This window comes from Bombus terrestris, chromosome 16 (genome assembly GCF_910591885.1).
Source record: "Bombus terrestris chromosome 16, iyBomTerr1.2, whole genome shotgun sequence".
Classification (NCBI taxonomy): Eukaryota; Metazoa; Arthropoda; class Insecta; order Hymenoptera; family Apidae; genus Bombus; species Bombus terrestris.
This window is the reverse complement of record NC_063284.1, coordinates 5284386-5302752: the sequence shown is the minus strand read 5'-3', so window position 1 is coordinate 5302752 and position 18367 is coordinate 5284386. Positions and strand designations below refer to the sequence as shown.

Genomic DNA, 18367 nt, shown 5'->3' with positions numbered 1-18367 from the left:
TACAACGATTATTATTATTCTTCTCGACAAATTTTAACGACTGCATATTTAAAATGTATTCCTCGTACGAATTACTGAATTTATTGTAATGTCTATGATCTTGTTAGCTTCATCTAAGTCCCTAACTCTCGTACGTTGTACAAATTTCACCCAGTTTCGCTCTCATTCCACGAATCGTCGATTTTTAACAATCAGTCGAGCGAAGAGTATTTGTCGATTAAAAATTTGTCCATTATGGACTCCAATCGTTTTAACAAGCCTATACAGTTCTAACGTTCCTCATAAAACTACGTCTGTACGTTATTAATCTGTCGAACAAATGTTAACATCCCTTTGTCTTTTAAATCGACTGGCCAGCCTTGAACGTACTGTCACATTTTTCTCCCTCAGCAATTTAGATTCCAGCTTTTATACCACAACATTCGAATGTAATTTAGACATTTAAAATGTCGTATAGCGGTTCGACTATGAAAAATGTCTGACATGCTCGAAACACTGAAAGCAATCAACGATTCATCTTGGACAGGACGATAGATGTTACCCTGATCGTTGCAACAAACGACCAGAAAAGGGAAGAATCACGAGCCGCGTTATCGTCAGTCGCCACGTGACTATCGTCCCGTGGAAATGTCAGACTATAACATAATAGTCCCCTATCGATCGGTCGCGTTTCACGTGACACGTTCCCGCAGTCTAGGCGCACGTGACGATAAAAAGCGCTACCTACTTGAGTGAAGAAGTAATAGTAGACCTTCATGCCGCGCTCCGCAAACAGTTGGGCAAAGTGGATCGACGGACAGATGAAGAAGTAGTCGCCCACCACGTCCGCCACCATCTGCTGGTAGATGTAGCCGTCGTACAGGTTCTCCCAGTTGGTGTACTGCAACAGAAATAGTTTGTTCCTTAGTAGCGATGATCCCTCGATTATTAACACTTTACCGACCGCTAGCGGTTCAAGAGCATACGCACGTCCGACCGTTAGACTCTCCAGTACCATTCTTTTCGCTCATCGCGAGCGATAAGTTTTTTAAATTGATATAAAACTGTGGAAGCTTATAAAGCAACGCAACTGACGCAACTGAGCAAGGTACATTAGTACTAAATAACAAATTACTGCTCAAATAATAAGAAAGATTGTCGGTGACAAAAAGCCGATTTGTAGGCTATCTGTTGGTAAAGTGTTAAGTTTTTTATATTTACATTCATGGAATGCATATTTCTGTGTACACAAGTAACACACAACGAATAATTTACCAAGGGACAATGAATTTTCTAATCTGCCATTTGGACAAAATTAGTTATAGAAACTAATGTTACAATAACTGGACAACGTAGCTTGAAGATATATCTCAGGTATATCATGTCCATTCTCGATAAAATACATAAATATATATATTAATGTGTATTAAATAATGTAATAAATAATGTATAATTTTATTCGAATATGTTATTCGATTAAATGTTTATTCAGATAAATTCTTACAGCAATAATTTTTTAGTCGAGTACATTATTTTATTAGTCAGATATATAGTTGTTAGATAGGACATTCATTAGTGGCGAATATAACATGATTTTGTAGCTTTATTCGTCATTTGTTATTCGAATAAAATTTTACCCAATAATTAAAAATGTTATATCTACTAAATATCATAGAACCATAACGAGTACTGTATCATGCTTATTTTATATATTTTTATAAAATCTCCGTATTCTATGTAGCTTTGCGTTCTTTTATTTCTTAAAGTGTATACAAGTCAGCAGTCTGATTGCAAGATTCTTAATAAGGCACATAGAGATGATCAATATTCGATTATTCTGTAAAATATTCAAAGTAGTCCAAATCCTAGGCTATCTAAAATTGTCCGATATTTTCGAAGAATCGATGGAATATTACAAATTTTCCACCTGCTAGCCTATTTTTACGATATTTACCTGATAATATAGTGTAACTTATAATTACCATACACGTGAGTCGATCTTTATCAGATTCAAAGCCTCGACATTTTGAATAATTGAAAAATCCTGACAACGTCTGCTCCGTCGTGAGACGATAACTTTTTGCAAAAATGTCTACGTCAAAGGTACGGTAAATTCGGAAACTAGCAGAAGAATAATCCCGTAGAATGGAAAGGAGAAACTTGTTCGGTCGATGATCAAGGGAGCAAAGTTCGTTTATGGCAGTCAGTCTGAGCGGAAGGTTCAGGAAAGTGGCTGGAACAATTAACACAGGCTGAAACAATGGGTGTAGTTTATATTTTCAGGAAAGCGAGAGCAATAATCGGCCGAGTATCGATCGTCCTGGTGTTTATACTGCGGCAGTGTAACCGTGATAAATGGAGCTCGATAGGTGGAACCGTGAATTTCACTGCGCCGTAAAGAATCAGAAAATTGTTCGCCGTTTAAATGCGCGTTTGTGCTTTCAAGCTGCAGAAACACGAGCCAAAGGTATCGTCGTGTTCTGCTTATCGCAGCCTTTAAATTCTTCAACGGAGGCGTTAAGAGAGGAATAAAAAAAGGTGGAGAGGATATACGGTTGGCTACCGGATTTAACATCGGAGCTAAATCCAGCTGGCATAACCCATTTGGAAAAAATTCCTCCAATTTGTCAGGTTCGTCCGTGTCTAAACAACTGGAACGAGTTCGTTCGTCGACGATACGAGCGACGAGTAATTTGCACGGCAGTTGCGGACCTTTCGAAGGGCAGAATTTCATCGCAGACCTGTTGCAGGGTGCATTCCGTAAAAGTGGGGACGGAAGCGCGTGACAAGTTGAAGGCAGGCGATTATTCAAAGTTGTTCCGAGAACGGCAGAGAAAGTTGGTCGTTCGCGTGAAAGCGGTGACCCCATCTGCCGAATGGATCGCGTTCCGGTGAACTTCCGGTCGAGTGACGATTATCGATTGAATCCGCGTGTGATAATACAGGCAAATCTGGCGAAAAGATTGTAGGCGAGTTTGTGCTCGTGACGCAGTATGAATGATGAGATAATGGTTTGATAAAACACAATATCGTGACAAATTTTCTGTTGCTGTAGGGTCGTCGCGTTAGGCATTGCAGGAAGTTTGAAAGAGAAAGGAAAGAGGACCTGCAGTTTCTATTTCGTCCGGTACCTGCTGCAGGATTTACCAGTAAGACTATCAAGCAGGCCCGTGCCTTACATATCGGGATAGGAGAGATTATATTGGAAGTCGTGTTTATGGAAACACGTAGTCGAGCACCTGGAAACAGGTAGTCGAACCACTTGCGAGAAATCATAGGAGTATCATAGTCCTCTGGCAAAGTCTCAAGCGTCCTACATTGTTAAGAAAACATTTGGTGCCTCGTTTTTCTTATGTTTCATTGGTGAAGATGAGATAGGTGGGACAACTGGCTCAAAATCTTAACTGTTTCATCAATTCTGATCAAACAGATGTCAGACTGAGCCAGACATTTGGTGGCTTCTTCTTATGTTTCATTAGAGAAGATCAGATAGGTGGGACAAGTGGCTCAAAATCTTAACTGTTTCATCAATTCTGATCAAACAGGCCCTAGATTGAGCCAAACATTTGGTAGTTCCTCCTTCTCATGTTTCATTAGAGAAGATAAGATAGGCGAGATAATTGGCTCAAAAGTATTAACTGTTTCATCAATTCTGATCAAACAGATGTCAGACTGAGCCAGACATTTGGTGACTTCTTCTTATGTTTCATTAGAGAAGATCAGATAAGTGGGACAAGTGGCTCAAAATCTTAACTGTTTCATCAATTCTGATCAAACAGATCCTAGATGGAGCCAAACATTTGGTAGTTCCTCCTTCTCATGTTTCATTAGAGAAGATGAGATAGGCGAGATAATTGGCTCAAAAGTATTAACTGTTTCATCAATTCTGATCAAACAGATGTCAGACTGAGCCAGACATTTGGTGGCTCCTTCTTATGTTTCATTAGAGAAGACCAGATAGGTGGGACAAGTGGCTCAAAATCTTAACTGTTTCATCAATTCTGATCAAACAGATCCTAGATGGAGCCAAACATTTGGTAGTTCCTCCTTCTCATGTTTCATTAGAGAAGATGAGATAGGCGAGATAATTGGCTCAAAAGTATTAACTGTTTCATCAATTCTGATCAAACAGATGTCAGACTGAGCCAGACATTTGGTGGCTCCTTCTTATGTTTCATTAGAGAAGACCAGATAGGTGGGCAAGTGGCTCAAAATCTTAACTGTTTCATCAATTCCGATCAAACAGACGTCAGACTGAGCCAAACATTTGATGGCTCCTCCTTCTCATGTTCCATTGGTGAAGATGAGATAGGCGAGACAATTAGCCCAAAGTTTTGTCTATTTTATTAATTCCGATCAAACAGACTCTAGATTGAGCCAAACATTTGGTAGTTCCTCCTTCTCATGTTTCATTGGTGAAGATGAAATAGGCGAGACAATTAGCCCAAAGTTTTGTCTATTTTATTAATTCTGATCAAATAGACGTCAAACTGAGTCAAACATTTGGTGGTTCCTTCTTATGTTTCATTGGTGAAGATGAGATAGGTAGAACAACTGGTTCAAAAGTCTTAACTGTTTCATTAATTCCAATCAAATAGACGTCAGACTGAGCCAGACATTTGGTAGCTCCTTCTCATGTTTCATTGGTGAGGATGAGATAGACGAGACAATTGCCCCAAAGTTTTGTCTATTTGATTAATTCCGATCAAACAGATGCTAGACTCAGCCAAACATTCGAAGGTTCGTTCTTCTTATGTTTCATTAGAGAAGATGAGTTAGGTGAGACAAGTGGCTCAAAATCTTAACCGTTCCATTAATTCCAATCAAATAGACGTTAGATTCATTCGAGCATTGCATGGTACTGGCGACAGCTGTCGGAAACTTTCTGAGACGTGGAGACCTATGACATTTCCCATATTAAACCCAATTGTATAAAACCCAAGAAGTAATCAGTGGTAGAAGCAGTCACGTGGAAGACACGATCTGTGCCAGACAGCTCTTATTGCAGCTTCTAGAAATTACGAAAAATCTACAAGGAGATGCAGCGTAGAACTTTCTTTTTTTTTAAACTAATCGTTTTTTCCACTCGAATACCTCAATATCTCTTTCCAGAGAATTAAAAAATACATCGAATAGAGTACAGAAAAGTGTATTGTTTCATCAAAAAAAAAAAAAAAAAAAAAGGAGAGAGAAAGAAGAAAAATAGAAAACTTTCCATCGAAGTAAAACCTTTTCGAAATTCGTAATATCGTAATCTGTAGTCGACTGAAAGCTGATACAATTTTCGTTCGAAATATATTTTTCTCCGACTATCGAAAGTGGCTGAAAAATTTGATTGTGTCTAGCTTTTAGACGACTCTGTGTACAATGGAAAACTCAGGAAAACTACACGATATATTAGAACAACACAAACGTTTCACGCTTTTGCCTAAAAACGACACGCGTTCTATACATTTCCTAGGTATTACAATATAAAATATCGACGTTTTACACATTGCCGGCAACATATACGCCGAATAAAGGGAATTACAAAGTAGCCTGAAGAAGTTTTTGGATGAAGAAAAAGTTTCCGTGTTCCGGAACTGCAACTGGAAACTCGCGAAGCACTCGCTACGAAACGACTATCGACCGGCATTTTCGTGAATAATGGAACACCGTTAATTGACGACCGCAGACTTAAGGAGAACGATATTGGGAGCAAGACGGTGGAACTCGGAGAGATTTCAAGAGCTTCCTAACGAATCGACACTGGTACAGAACCAACCAGTGGCGAAATCGCCGGATCCTTTTGCATTATCGAGCAAACCCTGGAGGACACATTCCGGTCGCTTTGCATGGACTGCACTTTGTTCGTGATCGGGATAGATGGAATCGAGTAACTTGCAAATATAAATTCGAATCTGATTAGAAAATTTCCTCTGAGGAAAATGTAAAACGATACTCTCCCTCTCTCTCTGTCTCACAGTAGATTATGTTCTAGTTAGATTAATAGAAACTGCCTTTTTTAAACGGGTCAAATCCACGAGTAACGATAATTAATTTGGGAAAAATTGCCTATGAAAAGGAAATGGCGAAAATAGAGAGGAAAATGGTAGAATAAAATGTAATTTAACCTGGTTTAAGGTCTCATTTTCAACGAAATAAAGGTTCGAACGTACGGGTATTCAACAAGTTTCGAATGTAATTTTCACGAGAACAAAGCGCCGTATAAACAAATTTCCATTCTACACTTTCGACTTATTTTTTCATCTGAAATTACTCCATTGCGCTCGATATAGCTAGTTAGTTTGCAGAACTAACTAAATTTGCAAAAGCAGATTGTACTCGCATGAGAACACACCTACCAGAAAAAAAGTTTATTTAAATAATTGTTATAGCACCTTAAAGTTTATTTTCTTTAAAAAAAAAAAAACACATTCTTTTTTAAACCAGTCAAAATTTTTAATTTCACATTTTCTTCTACCGTTGTTTAGTTCAGCCGGAAGAAAAATACATAATAATTCAATCCTTTTTTGGTTGTTTGTTTCAGTCAAGAATTACGAGGTGGCGACAAGACGTCCATGAAGTAGGCTTAGAAGTCTGTTACAATATTTCTTTTTACTTTAACAAAAATTTTTTTTTATTCCTTAAATATATATAAAAACATACCTCAAAATTCAATAACTTCATTTCTTTCTTTCCCTTCTAAAAAAAATCACAAAAATACGCTGCTTTAGAACATTCCAATTCAGGACAATCCCAAACATCATTTCGCCAGTGATTTGTACAACGTTTTGCGTGCGTCGTGTCGATCAGTTTCGTGGCTTAATATTTTTATTAACGAGCTTGTTATATTGTTTCCAACGGATTATAAACTCGCAACCGTAGACAGGTCTGGAATTAACGGTTTTGCCGAAGACAGAGCCAGCAATATGATGGCGTTGTCTCGGAGTTCTGCTTCGCGACGCTTTAATCGAACTTGCAGCCGCGGCTATCTCCGCGGCAGGACTCGCGTAATTTGCGAGGCTGGTTCTTATCGAGGAAGAACGTGCCACTGACAAATTGCTACGCTGCTGGAGCGAGAGACTCGTTGATCGAACCGAGCCTGATAAATGAAGATACGTTTCAACTGGAACAATCTGTTGGCCTTCGAATGGAATTACTTTTGGTTTTATGGGCAACCTCTGGCCTCATCGCGCGTAGCAAAGTCGCGAAATCGATTCAGAAACGGGTCGACCCGATTTTTCTCCCCATTTCCCGTTAACAATCTATGTAGCGGGTATTTTGCGCTTGTTGGTTCCTTTTACTTTTAAAGCCACGATATTTTTACCATCTGTTGTCCTTCTTTTTGCTTTGCTATATCCTTCTCGATTGAACGAATTCGAATTTGGAACGAAATCTGGCGATAAAAAAGGTATGTATATTCTCGAGGGTTTTGCCATTTGAGAAAAGTGTGTTTTATTTTACGACCAGATATAACGAGTGACAAATAAAAAAGACGAAAAAAGTGATCTCTTTTGCGAACACGCAAAATTTTCAATGCAACTTATCACGAAATAAACAGGTCGATACGAGTGGTAAATCTCGTTCCGTATTTTACGTAAATTTGTTGAATTTTAACAGCCACGCTGACCTCCTCCGTTTCTCTGTGAAAACCTGCGCCGGGTCGATATGCTCTGGAAAACCTTAATCCGGCCCTGACAAATGGCAGTATAAAAAAAGAATATTGTTACAGGTATTCGGCAGCTACACGAAACGTCGGTTTATATCGTAGAGAAAATGAAGAAGACGGTCAACGATGTTCGTTGATATCCGGGTTATTGATCAGGCAGAAAGGTTTCCGGAAAACCTGCGAAAGTATTTCACATCGCGTATAATTAGTCGCGCGACGTACTATACGTGAAAGCCTTCTATGGTAGGTGGTTCGGACATTACGAGTCAGCGTAAAAGTCAAAGTGTTGGGGATTAAAACGCGTAAACCTCAGCGTCTGACCTCATAACCTCACCGTGCCTCTTGCAGGTGCTATATTCGCAACAAAGGTTGGAAATCGGAGCAGCGGAGGCGTGTTAGGGTTAGGTCTATTCACAGGTTTCATTAACGGGCGGGATAGCCGAAGCTGTGGTAATCGTTCGGAAAATGATAGTGGAGGCCCTGTTCATTTGCATCTGTTTTAATCGACACCGGAGCCGCCATATAGTTGGTATGGTAATTGAACGAGATTTCCCATTAAAATGTATGACCGGGCGACGCGAGCCAGGCTGTGATTTAACGTTGGAAAAGAAAAAGGCACCAAGGAACGTATTACACCCAGTGGTTTTCTCAAAGGGAAACGCGTGCAGGATGTTTGTAGGATGGCCCGTAGCTCACAGAGGCTCTCTCCATGGCAGGAAGAAACGTTGCAGTTACGCGGACCAACCGCAGCCACCAGCTAATTACACGCGAGTCCAGGTTGGTTCGTTGGTCTGTAGAACCTGGGCATGATAGAGAGCGAAGGCATTTCACCAGCTAGAGTTTCATTTCATTAAAGTTAGCTCGACCCGGCGAGCAATCTTTCAGCAATCAAAGTTGCGTCTAGACTCGTTCAGTCTGACTGGATACGCTTCTTTCCACGATTCACGCCGTGTCCAACTTCTTGCTTGATCGCTACAGCTGCGCTGTCAGAGTCGATACCGCGAAACCTGCAGATTCCAGCTGTTTTTGTCCAACTTACCAGCGTTACTAGTGTTAATAAATAGCGCTTCACGACGTTAACGAGTTTCCTAATGGAGCAAATTTCTAATTACGCGAGTATCTGGATTATACAAATTGGTTTCAGGCATCGTACACATAGCCAAAGTTAGGCAGTTCATTGTTTCCAAATCAATTCCAATACAAAAGTTCCTCCGCTTGGGATTTGCATTAGAAACCATAAGAGGTTGGTCCTTGGTCTTCGTGTTAGCAAAGTATTTCGATTATGCAAGTTGCTTTCGGATACCAAATAAAATGTCTGCAAAGTCCGATTCTACTTCTACCAACTACAGAATCGTACAACTGTACAACTTTAATTTCAACCGCGGACTTTTGTATCGTATGTTATGTACACGTTTAAGATTCTTAAGATTCTATAGAGTTTCTATGAAAATTCCCATCTGTCAATAAGTATCTGAAGAAAACAAAGGAAGAATTAATGGCACTGCGAAACGTTCATCCCTGCGCTAGATCAAATTACAGTGGAAGGTTCAAGCTTAGAATTTGAATCACAAAGTTATCTTATCTAAATGGACTCAGTAGGCTGTTAAAATTGCTGCTGACTAATAGAAAAATTCCTATGTGTTCACATGAGATTCAAGAGAAAGTAGAGGAAGAATTAATGGCACTGTGAAACGTTCATCCCCGCGCTAGATCAAATTACAGTGGAAGGTTCAAGCTTAGAATTTGAATCACAAAGTTATCTTATCTAAATGGACTCAGTAGGCTGTTAAAATTGCTGCTGACTAATAAGCAAATTTCTGTTTGTTCATATGGGATTCAAGAGAAAGTAGAGGAAGAATTAATGGCACTGTGAAACGTTCATCCCTGCGCTAGATCAAATTACAGTCGGAGGTTCAAGCTTAGAATTTGAATCACAAAGTTATCTTATCTAAATGGACTCAGTAGGCTGTTAAAATTGCTGCTGACTAATAGAAAAATTCCTATGTGTTCACATGAGATTCAAGAGAAAGTAGAGGAAGAATTAATGGCACTGTGAAACGTTCATCCCCGCGCTAGATCAAATTACAGTGGAAGGTTCAAGCTTAGAATTTGAATCACAAAGTTATCTTATCTAAATGGACTCAATAGGCTGTTAAAATTGCTGCTGACTAATAAGCAAATTTCTATGTGTTCATATGGTATTCAAGAGAAAATAGAGGAAGAATTAATGGCACTGTGAAACGTTCATGCCTGCGCTAGATCAAATTACAGTCGGAGGTTCAAGCTTAGAATTTGAATCACAAAGTTATCTTATCTAAATGGACTCAATAGGCTGTTAAAATTGCTGCTGACTAATAAGCAAATTTCTATGTGTTCATATGGTATTCAAGAGAAAGTAGAGGAAGAATTAATGGCACTGTGAAACGTTCATGCCTGCACTACGTCAAATCGCAGTTGGACGTTCGAGTGGATTGTTCCTATAGAAGAAATCTGTTCATGTCTAAATAAAAATCCTGCGGGGGCGTAGGCTGGTGCGATTTAAAGGGTAATCGTTTATCGAGATCTTGAAGAGCAACGTGTTGGCGTTGAGTAGCGAATGGTATGACGGTATAACGAGCGATATGCGTGTCAGTGAGAAGCCGTATCAGCGTGGGACTAGAGTGGCTAGAGAGAGAAGTAGCCTGGTGTCGTTTGGCAAAAGGTCGGTGCTCGTGACAAATCGAAATCACAGAATGGAGCCGGCCGCACGAATTAATGGACAGAACTGGCGTGTTCCGAGATTGCCCCGTCTCTACAATAAGACGACGATAAATTTTTAACGAGGCCCTCCATTTAATAAATTGAATGAAATATCGCTATACAGGCTGTCGCAAAATATTTCACCATCCCAGAAGCACAGAAACCGATTGATCCCGCTTTTTGTCAATTTCTTCACCTCATCAGCGACTAATTATCGTTCAAGCATTCGCAAACCATCTACTTCCATAAACTTACTTCTCACTCGTTGCGAGAGAACGTCACAAATAATAGCAAGTTCGAAGGTTTTGAAAGACCGTGTAACATCGTTGCTTTCTTCTCTTCGTCTGCTTTTCAACTTGCTCAGAATGGAGATCCATTTGTATCGTTTGACCGATACTATCTTCATCGACGAGATTCCATCGGCAACAAACTTCGCTGACATCATACTTCGCTTACGTTAAATTTTACCGACGACACGATTCTCACCGACGATAAAAATCGATCGACACAGTGTTTAACCAACTGTTACAGGATCTGATCCACAAGATCTACATACAAACGTAGATACGTACGCTCGCTTTTTCACAGGAATAAACCTGTTCCAAGCCAATACCAATCCACTTGCGAGCAAATTTCAAGAAAAATGCCTCTGCCAAAAATCACACCTGCCACTTCGATCGCTATTGGTTTGGATCAGGTTTCAGCAAGACGTATCAGTCAATGTTGCTGCAATGACGTGCTGTTAATGTTGCAGATACAGGCAAAGGATAAAACGTAAGTTGATACAACGCTGGAAACCGTACTCTGCCCAAGTTTCATATAAACTGAATATAAAATGAACGATCACCTGTGCCTCGATCGCTGTTGCTTTCGACCAAAATTGTAATCGACGAAGTGTGGCGTCCGCTGTAGATGAAATCTTGTCGGTGAAAACAGCGTGAATGTCAGTAACAACAGTAACAATGAAGTAAGTAGCTGATTCTATAGGGTCGATCCTGGACCTTGAGGCGATCCAACATATTCGTTTACAAGCACGTGCTTCGAGTTTCGCTTTTCAAGTTGCCAACTCCCACACACGCTTCATGTTACTTCAGGAACCAACGCGAAAATGCATACTTTGTCACAGTCTGTACACACAGGAGGAGAAAACTTGTTTGGGAATGATAATAATTGACAGAGGGTCAAAAATTGACGAACCACCACTTTTGTCACGAGCTCATCGATCATTGCAACAGGCCATTATAAGCAAGCAGACTAACAGCAAGCAAGTAGACCCGCCTCTGTTTGACGATCACTCGGTCAACCGTCTATTTGCGACTACTGTTGAATTTTAGATTAGTATTAAAGGATGGAGAGGCGTTACGGGGGTGGGAAATTAATTCGCGTTGAAGACCGTGGCGCTGTGATTAAGGGAATTCCTAATTTCGTGATAACTCTCTTCACGTTTCTTCGAAAGCTCGTTAGCGGCGTTGCATTGGAAACGCACAGCCAGTTTATTCGATTCGACGAAGGCTTTGAAGGCGGCTCCTCGCTCGAGTAATTGGAAATAATTCGATTCTTGAATTTTTTAGCAAACGGTTGCCGGAAGTCCTTTAATTTCAGACTCCTGGTGTTTAATTCAGCCAACTCTCATCTCCAGTGTTCGATGAAAGCTTCCGCGGTTTCGCCTCTTCATTTCTCTTCGCTTATTTATTTATTTATAAAAAGTATACGAATAGAAAATAGTCTGTAAAATAGTAGAGTGCGCTGGGGACTAATGTTTTAGTAAGTGGGGACAGAAACTGATGAAACAGATCGCAGGATGCACGAGCGAAATTGGCACGTGTTATTATTTCACGAGCATACGACGAGCTCGATGATAATCAATTCGCAATGGGCGAAGATTTCTTGTGGACGATACTGCAAGTGGAAAAATACAAAAATATGGTTTTCTTAGCGTATAATGTAGTATAGAATTTCAGAGCAATTTCCATTTGTAAATAATTAATAATATCGTTAAAAAATGGTATAAATATATATAAAACGATGTAAGTGCCATTAAGCGATAGACATAATCGAACACGTGCACGCTGAACGTCACTAATTTTATAACAATTCTTGCTCGGAGCATTGTAAAATATATCTTTGCAATAAAAGTAAAAGGAATATCTTGAAAAAATATATTTCTTGTTTTTTTTATTATACGAGTTACCCGAGAACAAAACAAAGGATTGGCACTTGCTCGCAAATTGAACAGAATGGCACGTTCAATTTTCTCTGCGACTAAGAGATGGCCCATACAGGCTTTTAGACAAATATAATTCTTTTAAAAAAAGTAGAATATTTTGCCATACATTCGGATCATCATACGCTTCAGATCTTATAACAATCAAAATGAATGAAATTTCGGAAATAATTTCTTTCTTCTAAAAAATTCGACGTCTGTCACTTACAACCAAATGTCGTCTACGAGATGTATTGGCTTGGCAACTAAGTGATTGCGGATTTTGTCGTACCACCTAATGACAAAATCCGCAATCACTTAGTTGCCAACACGATATACAATTTCGACGAACGTGTGTCTTCGAACGAGACTTTAAATTTCAATTTTTCTATAACGTTCGACCAGATGATCAAGTCATCGAGTGTCTCGTGAACGAGCAAGACATCAAATACTTTTCTCCTGTTCCTTAAATTTGCCAAGTTAACGCTGAAGATAGCAAATGTTGGCGGTCGTGACAGGTTACTGGTTTCTTCCCTATATTTTCTCTTCTCTACACATTTTCGAGAAAAGTAGGCTTCTTCAGGAATCAAAGTAGGAAGAAACGCGCTTTGTTTCAACGCGAACCACTCGCTTTTCACCAGTTGAACATGATCGTTCAGAATAGTTTCCTTCTGTTTGTTAACCGACGAGTTTCTTAATGGCACGGTACTAGCATGCAACTTAGGAAAACACTTTGCTCAAATGGGACGACATGACATTGTGTTTCGACCATTTCCAATCCCAGACACGATCTTTCAAATGGTAATGTTATACTACTTTTATCTTGTTTCTTAGCGAACGACCGAGCGTCTCAGGATCTTCCTTTTCTTTTTCTAATCAATTTTCCTGTCTCGTTTGATAATAATGTCATTTTCCTAGGCTTTATCAGGTTTCAAAGCCTTCAACCGTTTTCTTTGATTTTTAAGGGTCTCTTTTTTCTCCTGTTGCTTTCTATTTGTCGCTTTTGCTATTTTCACGTTTCACGAGCAACTCTTTGTTTTTCTTGTTTAAAGGTCCTTTGCTTTTACCACTTTTGGCTTCTACGACCAATTTTCTTTTCCCTTTTTACTTTGTTTCTCCCTTTTTTCGGCCCTTATAAACAATTTTCTTTTTTCCCGTCCTTATAAACAATTTTCCTTTTTCCTTTCCACTTTTTCGACAGTCAATTTTCGCTCTGGAAATCCAATTTTCTTTCTTTTACCATTTCTGTTATTCGGTGGGTCCTTGTACGTATAATGTACGTCTGAAATTGTCGCTTTTCGATGGAATTTGGAAACACAAGGTGTTTTTCCATATTTCCTACCCTCGAAATTTTTCCATTTCGAAATCATCGCATACATACATAGCACCTGGAACGTTTTCTTTGACGTCTCAAGTATATGTCACGTTTTTCTTCTTCCTCGATTCTGCAGTTTCCTACAATTTTCTCTTTTTATCAAATACCGTCTTTGATCTATAAATTCTTTTTTCAGTCACAGATTATGAATCGCCAAGATATCCAGAATATCGTTCTGAAATATCCAGGGTTCTTCCAAGCATTTTTTATATTTATTCCTCCTTTTCAATCTTTTTTTTTTTGGTCGGAAATCACCCCTTGGCGAGCACTTCACGTAATTTGATGGTCAACAGGCAAATTTATATCCTTTCAGACAGCTAAAATACCTAAGCTAAGATATTAAAAAAGTACAAAAAGTTTATGGCGAATGTGATGGGAAAGTTACGAAAAGTACAGATGCATTTGGCAGTAACACGTAAGAGGAGCTGCAGCTTTCTCACTACAAATGATCGTAAGTTTGAAATGAATGCACGAAGTATAGAAATTCTAACGTCACCTTATAAATAAAACTCGATATTTACTTAATATGTAAATAAATAAATAATTAAATAAATATATATATATTGCTGAAATTGTAAATTAATAATAATAAAACGAGACAAAATAAGATAAGGTATCACGATGCAAATATTACATAAAATATATTCCTAATTAGATGTACCATAACTTCTAAAATAAGATGAAATGGATTGAATATGTACAACCGTTATATTTCGTCCTACTTTTCTTCAGATGACATATTTACGATAAAATATTGGTTGTACTGTCATGATATCTTATGATTTATAGGACGATGCCTTATTAGAGTTTTCAAGCTACCTTAGTAGATATACAAATTTGCTATTTTTTGATCGTTCGACGTCGTGTGACACCGTGGCACAACGTTGGATGTGGGCGTTTTAGCTTTAGTTGGAGATAAGGTAGATACCTATGTGAAATGAGCCCATTCTGTACAATGATACTTATCCATCTTGGAACGAAAAATAAAGATCTCTTCTCTCTTGAGACTGTCGCTTATCACATGGAAAAAGTTGTTGCACGATATATGTTTATTTTCTAATTTATGTAAGATTTATAGATAGATGGATAGATGGTCCGTGACGCATGCTTATTTTTAAGTTTCAGATTTAAATAGTAGTTTTAACTCTCAGCTTAGACAGTCAAGGTACGTGGATGCGTGTGTATTAATTAATGTAAATTATTAGCGTGGGACGCCGTTTAATGGCGCGATTTAATTTTCATTAATTATAAAATAGATACCCGCAAGCCATAGCCTACGATATATGGATTTTTGTGTATTTGTATTATTTACGTATTGTACGAAGATTGTGCAATAATACTATTGTACGATAATATACACTAATTATACACTAATTGTATACACACTAATTGTATGTGTGTAATTGTACGCTAATAGTACAATAGTACTATTGTACAATCTTAAATTGTACAGCTAATAAACATTACGAAGATTGTACATAGTACTGTAGTATATAGATAGTACAATAGTATTAGGTCGTCCGGAAAGTTTCTTTTATAAGGAAATAATAGATGCACAATATTTCCCGTTATTTTTATTATATTATTATTATTTTATTATTTTATCGAATTACCCATGATCCATTTTGTGCTATCAAGATAAAGATCACAAAGCTCGACAGATTAGGTTTCATGTTTGTATAAAGATACATTGTTGTAAAAGACGTGTCTGCGGAAGAAAGACACTTTCCGGACAACCTAATACTATTGTACAATCTTCGTAATGTTTAGATTGCGGATTATTATGAAATACAATGATACAATTGAAAAGATATGCACACGATAGAGAATTGTTTTACCTGACAACTGTTCTACAAAGAATTATGCTTCGTATATTTTATGTATTTCTTCGTATTACATGCATTGTGCGCAACTTTGTACTTTGAAATTTCCTACAAATACATAAAAATCCGCAGTCTAGTAACGACGTACGTAATCGTTCTATGGCAAACAGATGTTGCGTGGTATATGCTTGTTTCTAAGTTTGTAAAAATCTACATGTAATCTACATGTAATCGTTCTGTGGCAGATAAATGGTGCGTGAGACATGCTTATTTTTAACTTCTAGATCTAAGCATTAGCTTTAACTCTCAGCTTAGATAGCCAACGAGAAATTTGTGTGTGTATATGTGTGTGCGTGTGTGTTAGCTTTAATTAATCATAAGATAGATATATACCATAGTAAATTATTAGCACGCGTCGTAGGACGCCGTGGTATATCACAGGGACATCGTGCGATGTGTGTATTTTAGTTTTAATTAATTTTAAGATAAATATATCTAGGCTAATTCCATTTTGCGCGTTTTGTGTACGAAGACACATCGTCTAACTTAGGGCGAAAAATTAAATGCTCCTTTACCTAATCCTTCTAAATATTACATTAAATTATTATTATTATTGGATACAATTATGTTATACAATTTATCTATATTACTATCGTTATACTATATTATACTACACTATTATTATTATTATTATTATTACTACTATTATTATTACTATTATTATTGTTATTAGAGTAATTGATTTAACCAAACATTTATAGTTTCATTTTTGAAATTTGGACTCAATGTTTGGTATGAAAAAATTGCCAGCAGAACTGTGATCTAATATATTTTAGATTAGTATCTATCTATTAGTAACCATCTTTAGTTTAGCTCTACTTTTAAGTAGGTTTCAGTTCTGAGATCCTAGATTAGGTTAATCTTAAACCTCATTGTTGGACGATGAAGGACAACGAGGGACTTGTTGTTGTACTTATCTAGGGAAACACGATTTTGGTGATCTTTTTGCTCTTTTCGTTTCTTACATTGGGATTTTGTCTTTTTCCCTTCAATTCGTCTGTTTAGGTCATCGACAAATTGTGCTGCGAGATTTTGAGTCGGTTTTTGACCTGAGTAGGTTTCAATCTACGCTTAATAATTTATAATTAATAATTAGTTTGGATATACGAAGATAGATCACATCTTTATATTTTCGATGTATGAAATTACATTTCTATTTAAAAGTGATTAAATTAATCGTTGATCTACTGTACGCTAATTTATTTATTTATTGCGCGGTAATTTAAGTAACTTGAGCGTATAATGCCTTTTCAGGTATAAAATATCATATTTCGTTGCGACTATAGTATATCCTGTTCTATATCTTGTTCATCATTACATACAAGATTTTAGTTTTAATTCAAACCAGTACCGTACAGGATCGATAAGGTCGTATGTGACACAAAGATGGTAAGTGAGTCAGGTGACCCCCAAAACGTGGCACACGAGAAAGCATGCATGCCATCTATTCTGTACATCGTCTGTGCTTGTACTTCTTCATTCTCGTTACAAGTGTAATATTTCGCCAACATTGGTTCATTATTTTCGCAGCCAGCTCTTGTAGAACGCTTAGCTTATGCGCCACGTTCTACAGTTTCCCATTACTAATAATTTAAGGTCTAAAGCGGCTAATGATCTCCGTATAAGGGCATTAGGTGCCACTAATCTGCATAGATAACAAATATAACGAGAGTTTCCTACGCTTCCGGGATAAGGAAATTTTTATGAATCTTTAAATTTTGATTTTTGCTCACGCTGTTCCGCTTAACGGAGCTTTCAGCGGCCTTGCCTGATCAAATTTACAGCGGCTTTCTGGAAATTCGACCGCGTGAAATATATTCTATTTATATAGAAACTCAGGCTGGAAAATACGTTCGTACTAAATTTTATCTAGCAGGAAGCACACGCTGTGCTCTAACAAATATTTATTGCTCTAATGTTATGTAGGTTGTTCCATTGTTTTATCGTTTCGAGAGTAGAATCACGGCGTTCGACTTTTATTACTGAAATACGGATGTTCGTGAAAATTGAAATTTTTATGAAATACAACTAATGAAATAGAACCTACGTAAATTTGTTTAGCTAGCTAAATATTATACGGATTACTATGCTTGAAATATTTTATGAATTTTTACATAATACTATTAACTTTCATAAATGCGTGCAATTTGCAGTTTACTCGTTGCAACGATAATTAAAATGTTTTGTATAACAAATATGCCTAATATACAAAGGATGGTTCATAATTCACTTTTTCATCTAAAAGTTGTCTAATTTTCTTTCTGATGTATTTGAAAAGTATTTTTATTTCAGATTTGTAAAGTTTGCTTTTTGGGGGGAAATTTATAATGGGAAAACTCAGAGCGCAGCAACGAGTAAAAATAATGGAATTTTGTTTACAAAATCGATGATCCGTTTTGCTAACGCTGTACTAATAGCAGATGTGGTCCATTTTCACCTCAATGGGCATGTTAATAAACAAAATAAAAACAGGTTTTAGGACACTGAAATTCCAAAAGTTAGATTATATTCATCGCCGTGAATCCTAACCTATAAAG

The 18367-nt window shown here is 37.7% G+C and overlaps 1 protein-coding gene across 1 annotated transcript in view; it reads right to left on the bottom strand.

Annotated features, from left to right (window-relative positions):
- The window catches only part of LOC100647481 (acetylcholinesterase), a 161184-nt gene that overhangs the window by 41208 nt on the left and 101609 nt on the right, over positions 1–18367 (bottom strand). Inside the window, exon 3 of the mRNA XM_048413501.1 lies at positions 728–880. Coding sequence (XP_048269458.1) covers positions 728–880 — 153 coding nt within the window. The remainder of the gene's footprint in view (positions 1–727; positions 881–18367) is intronic.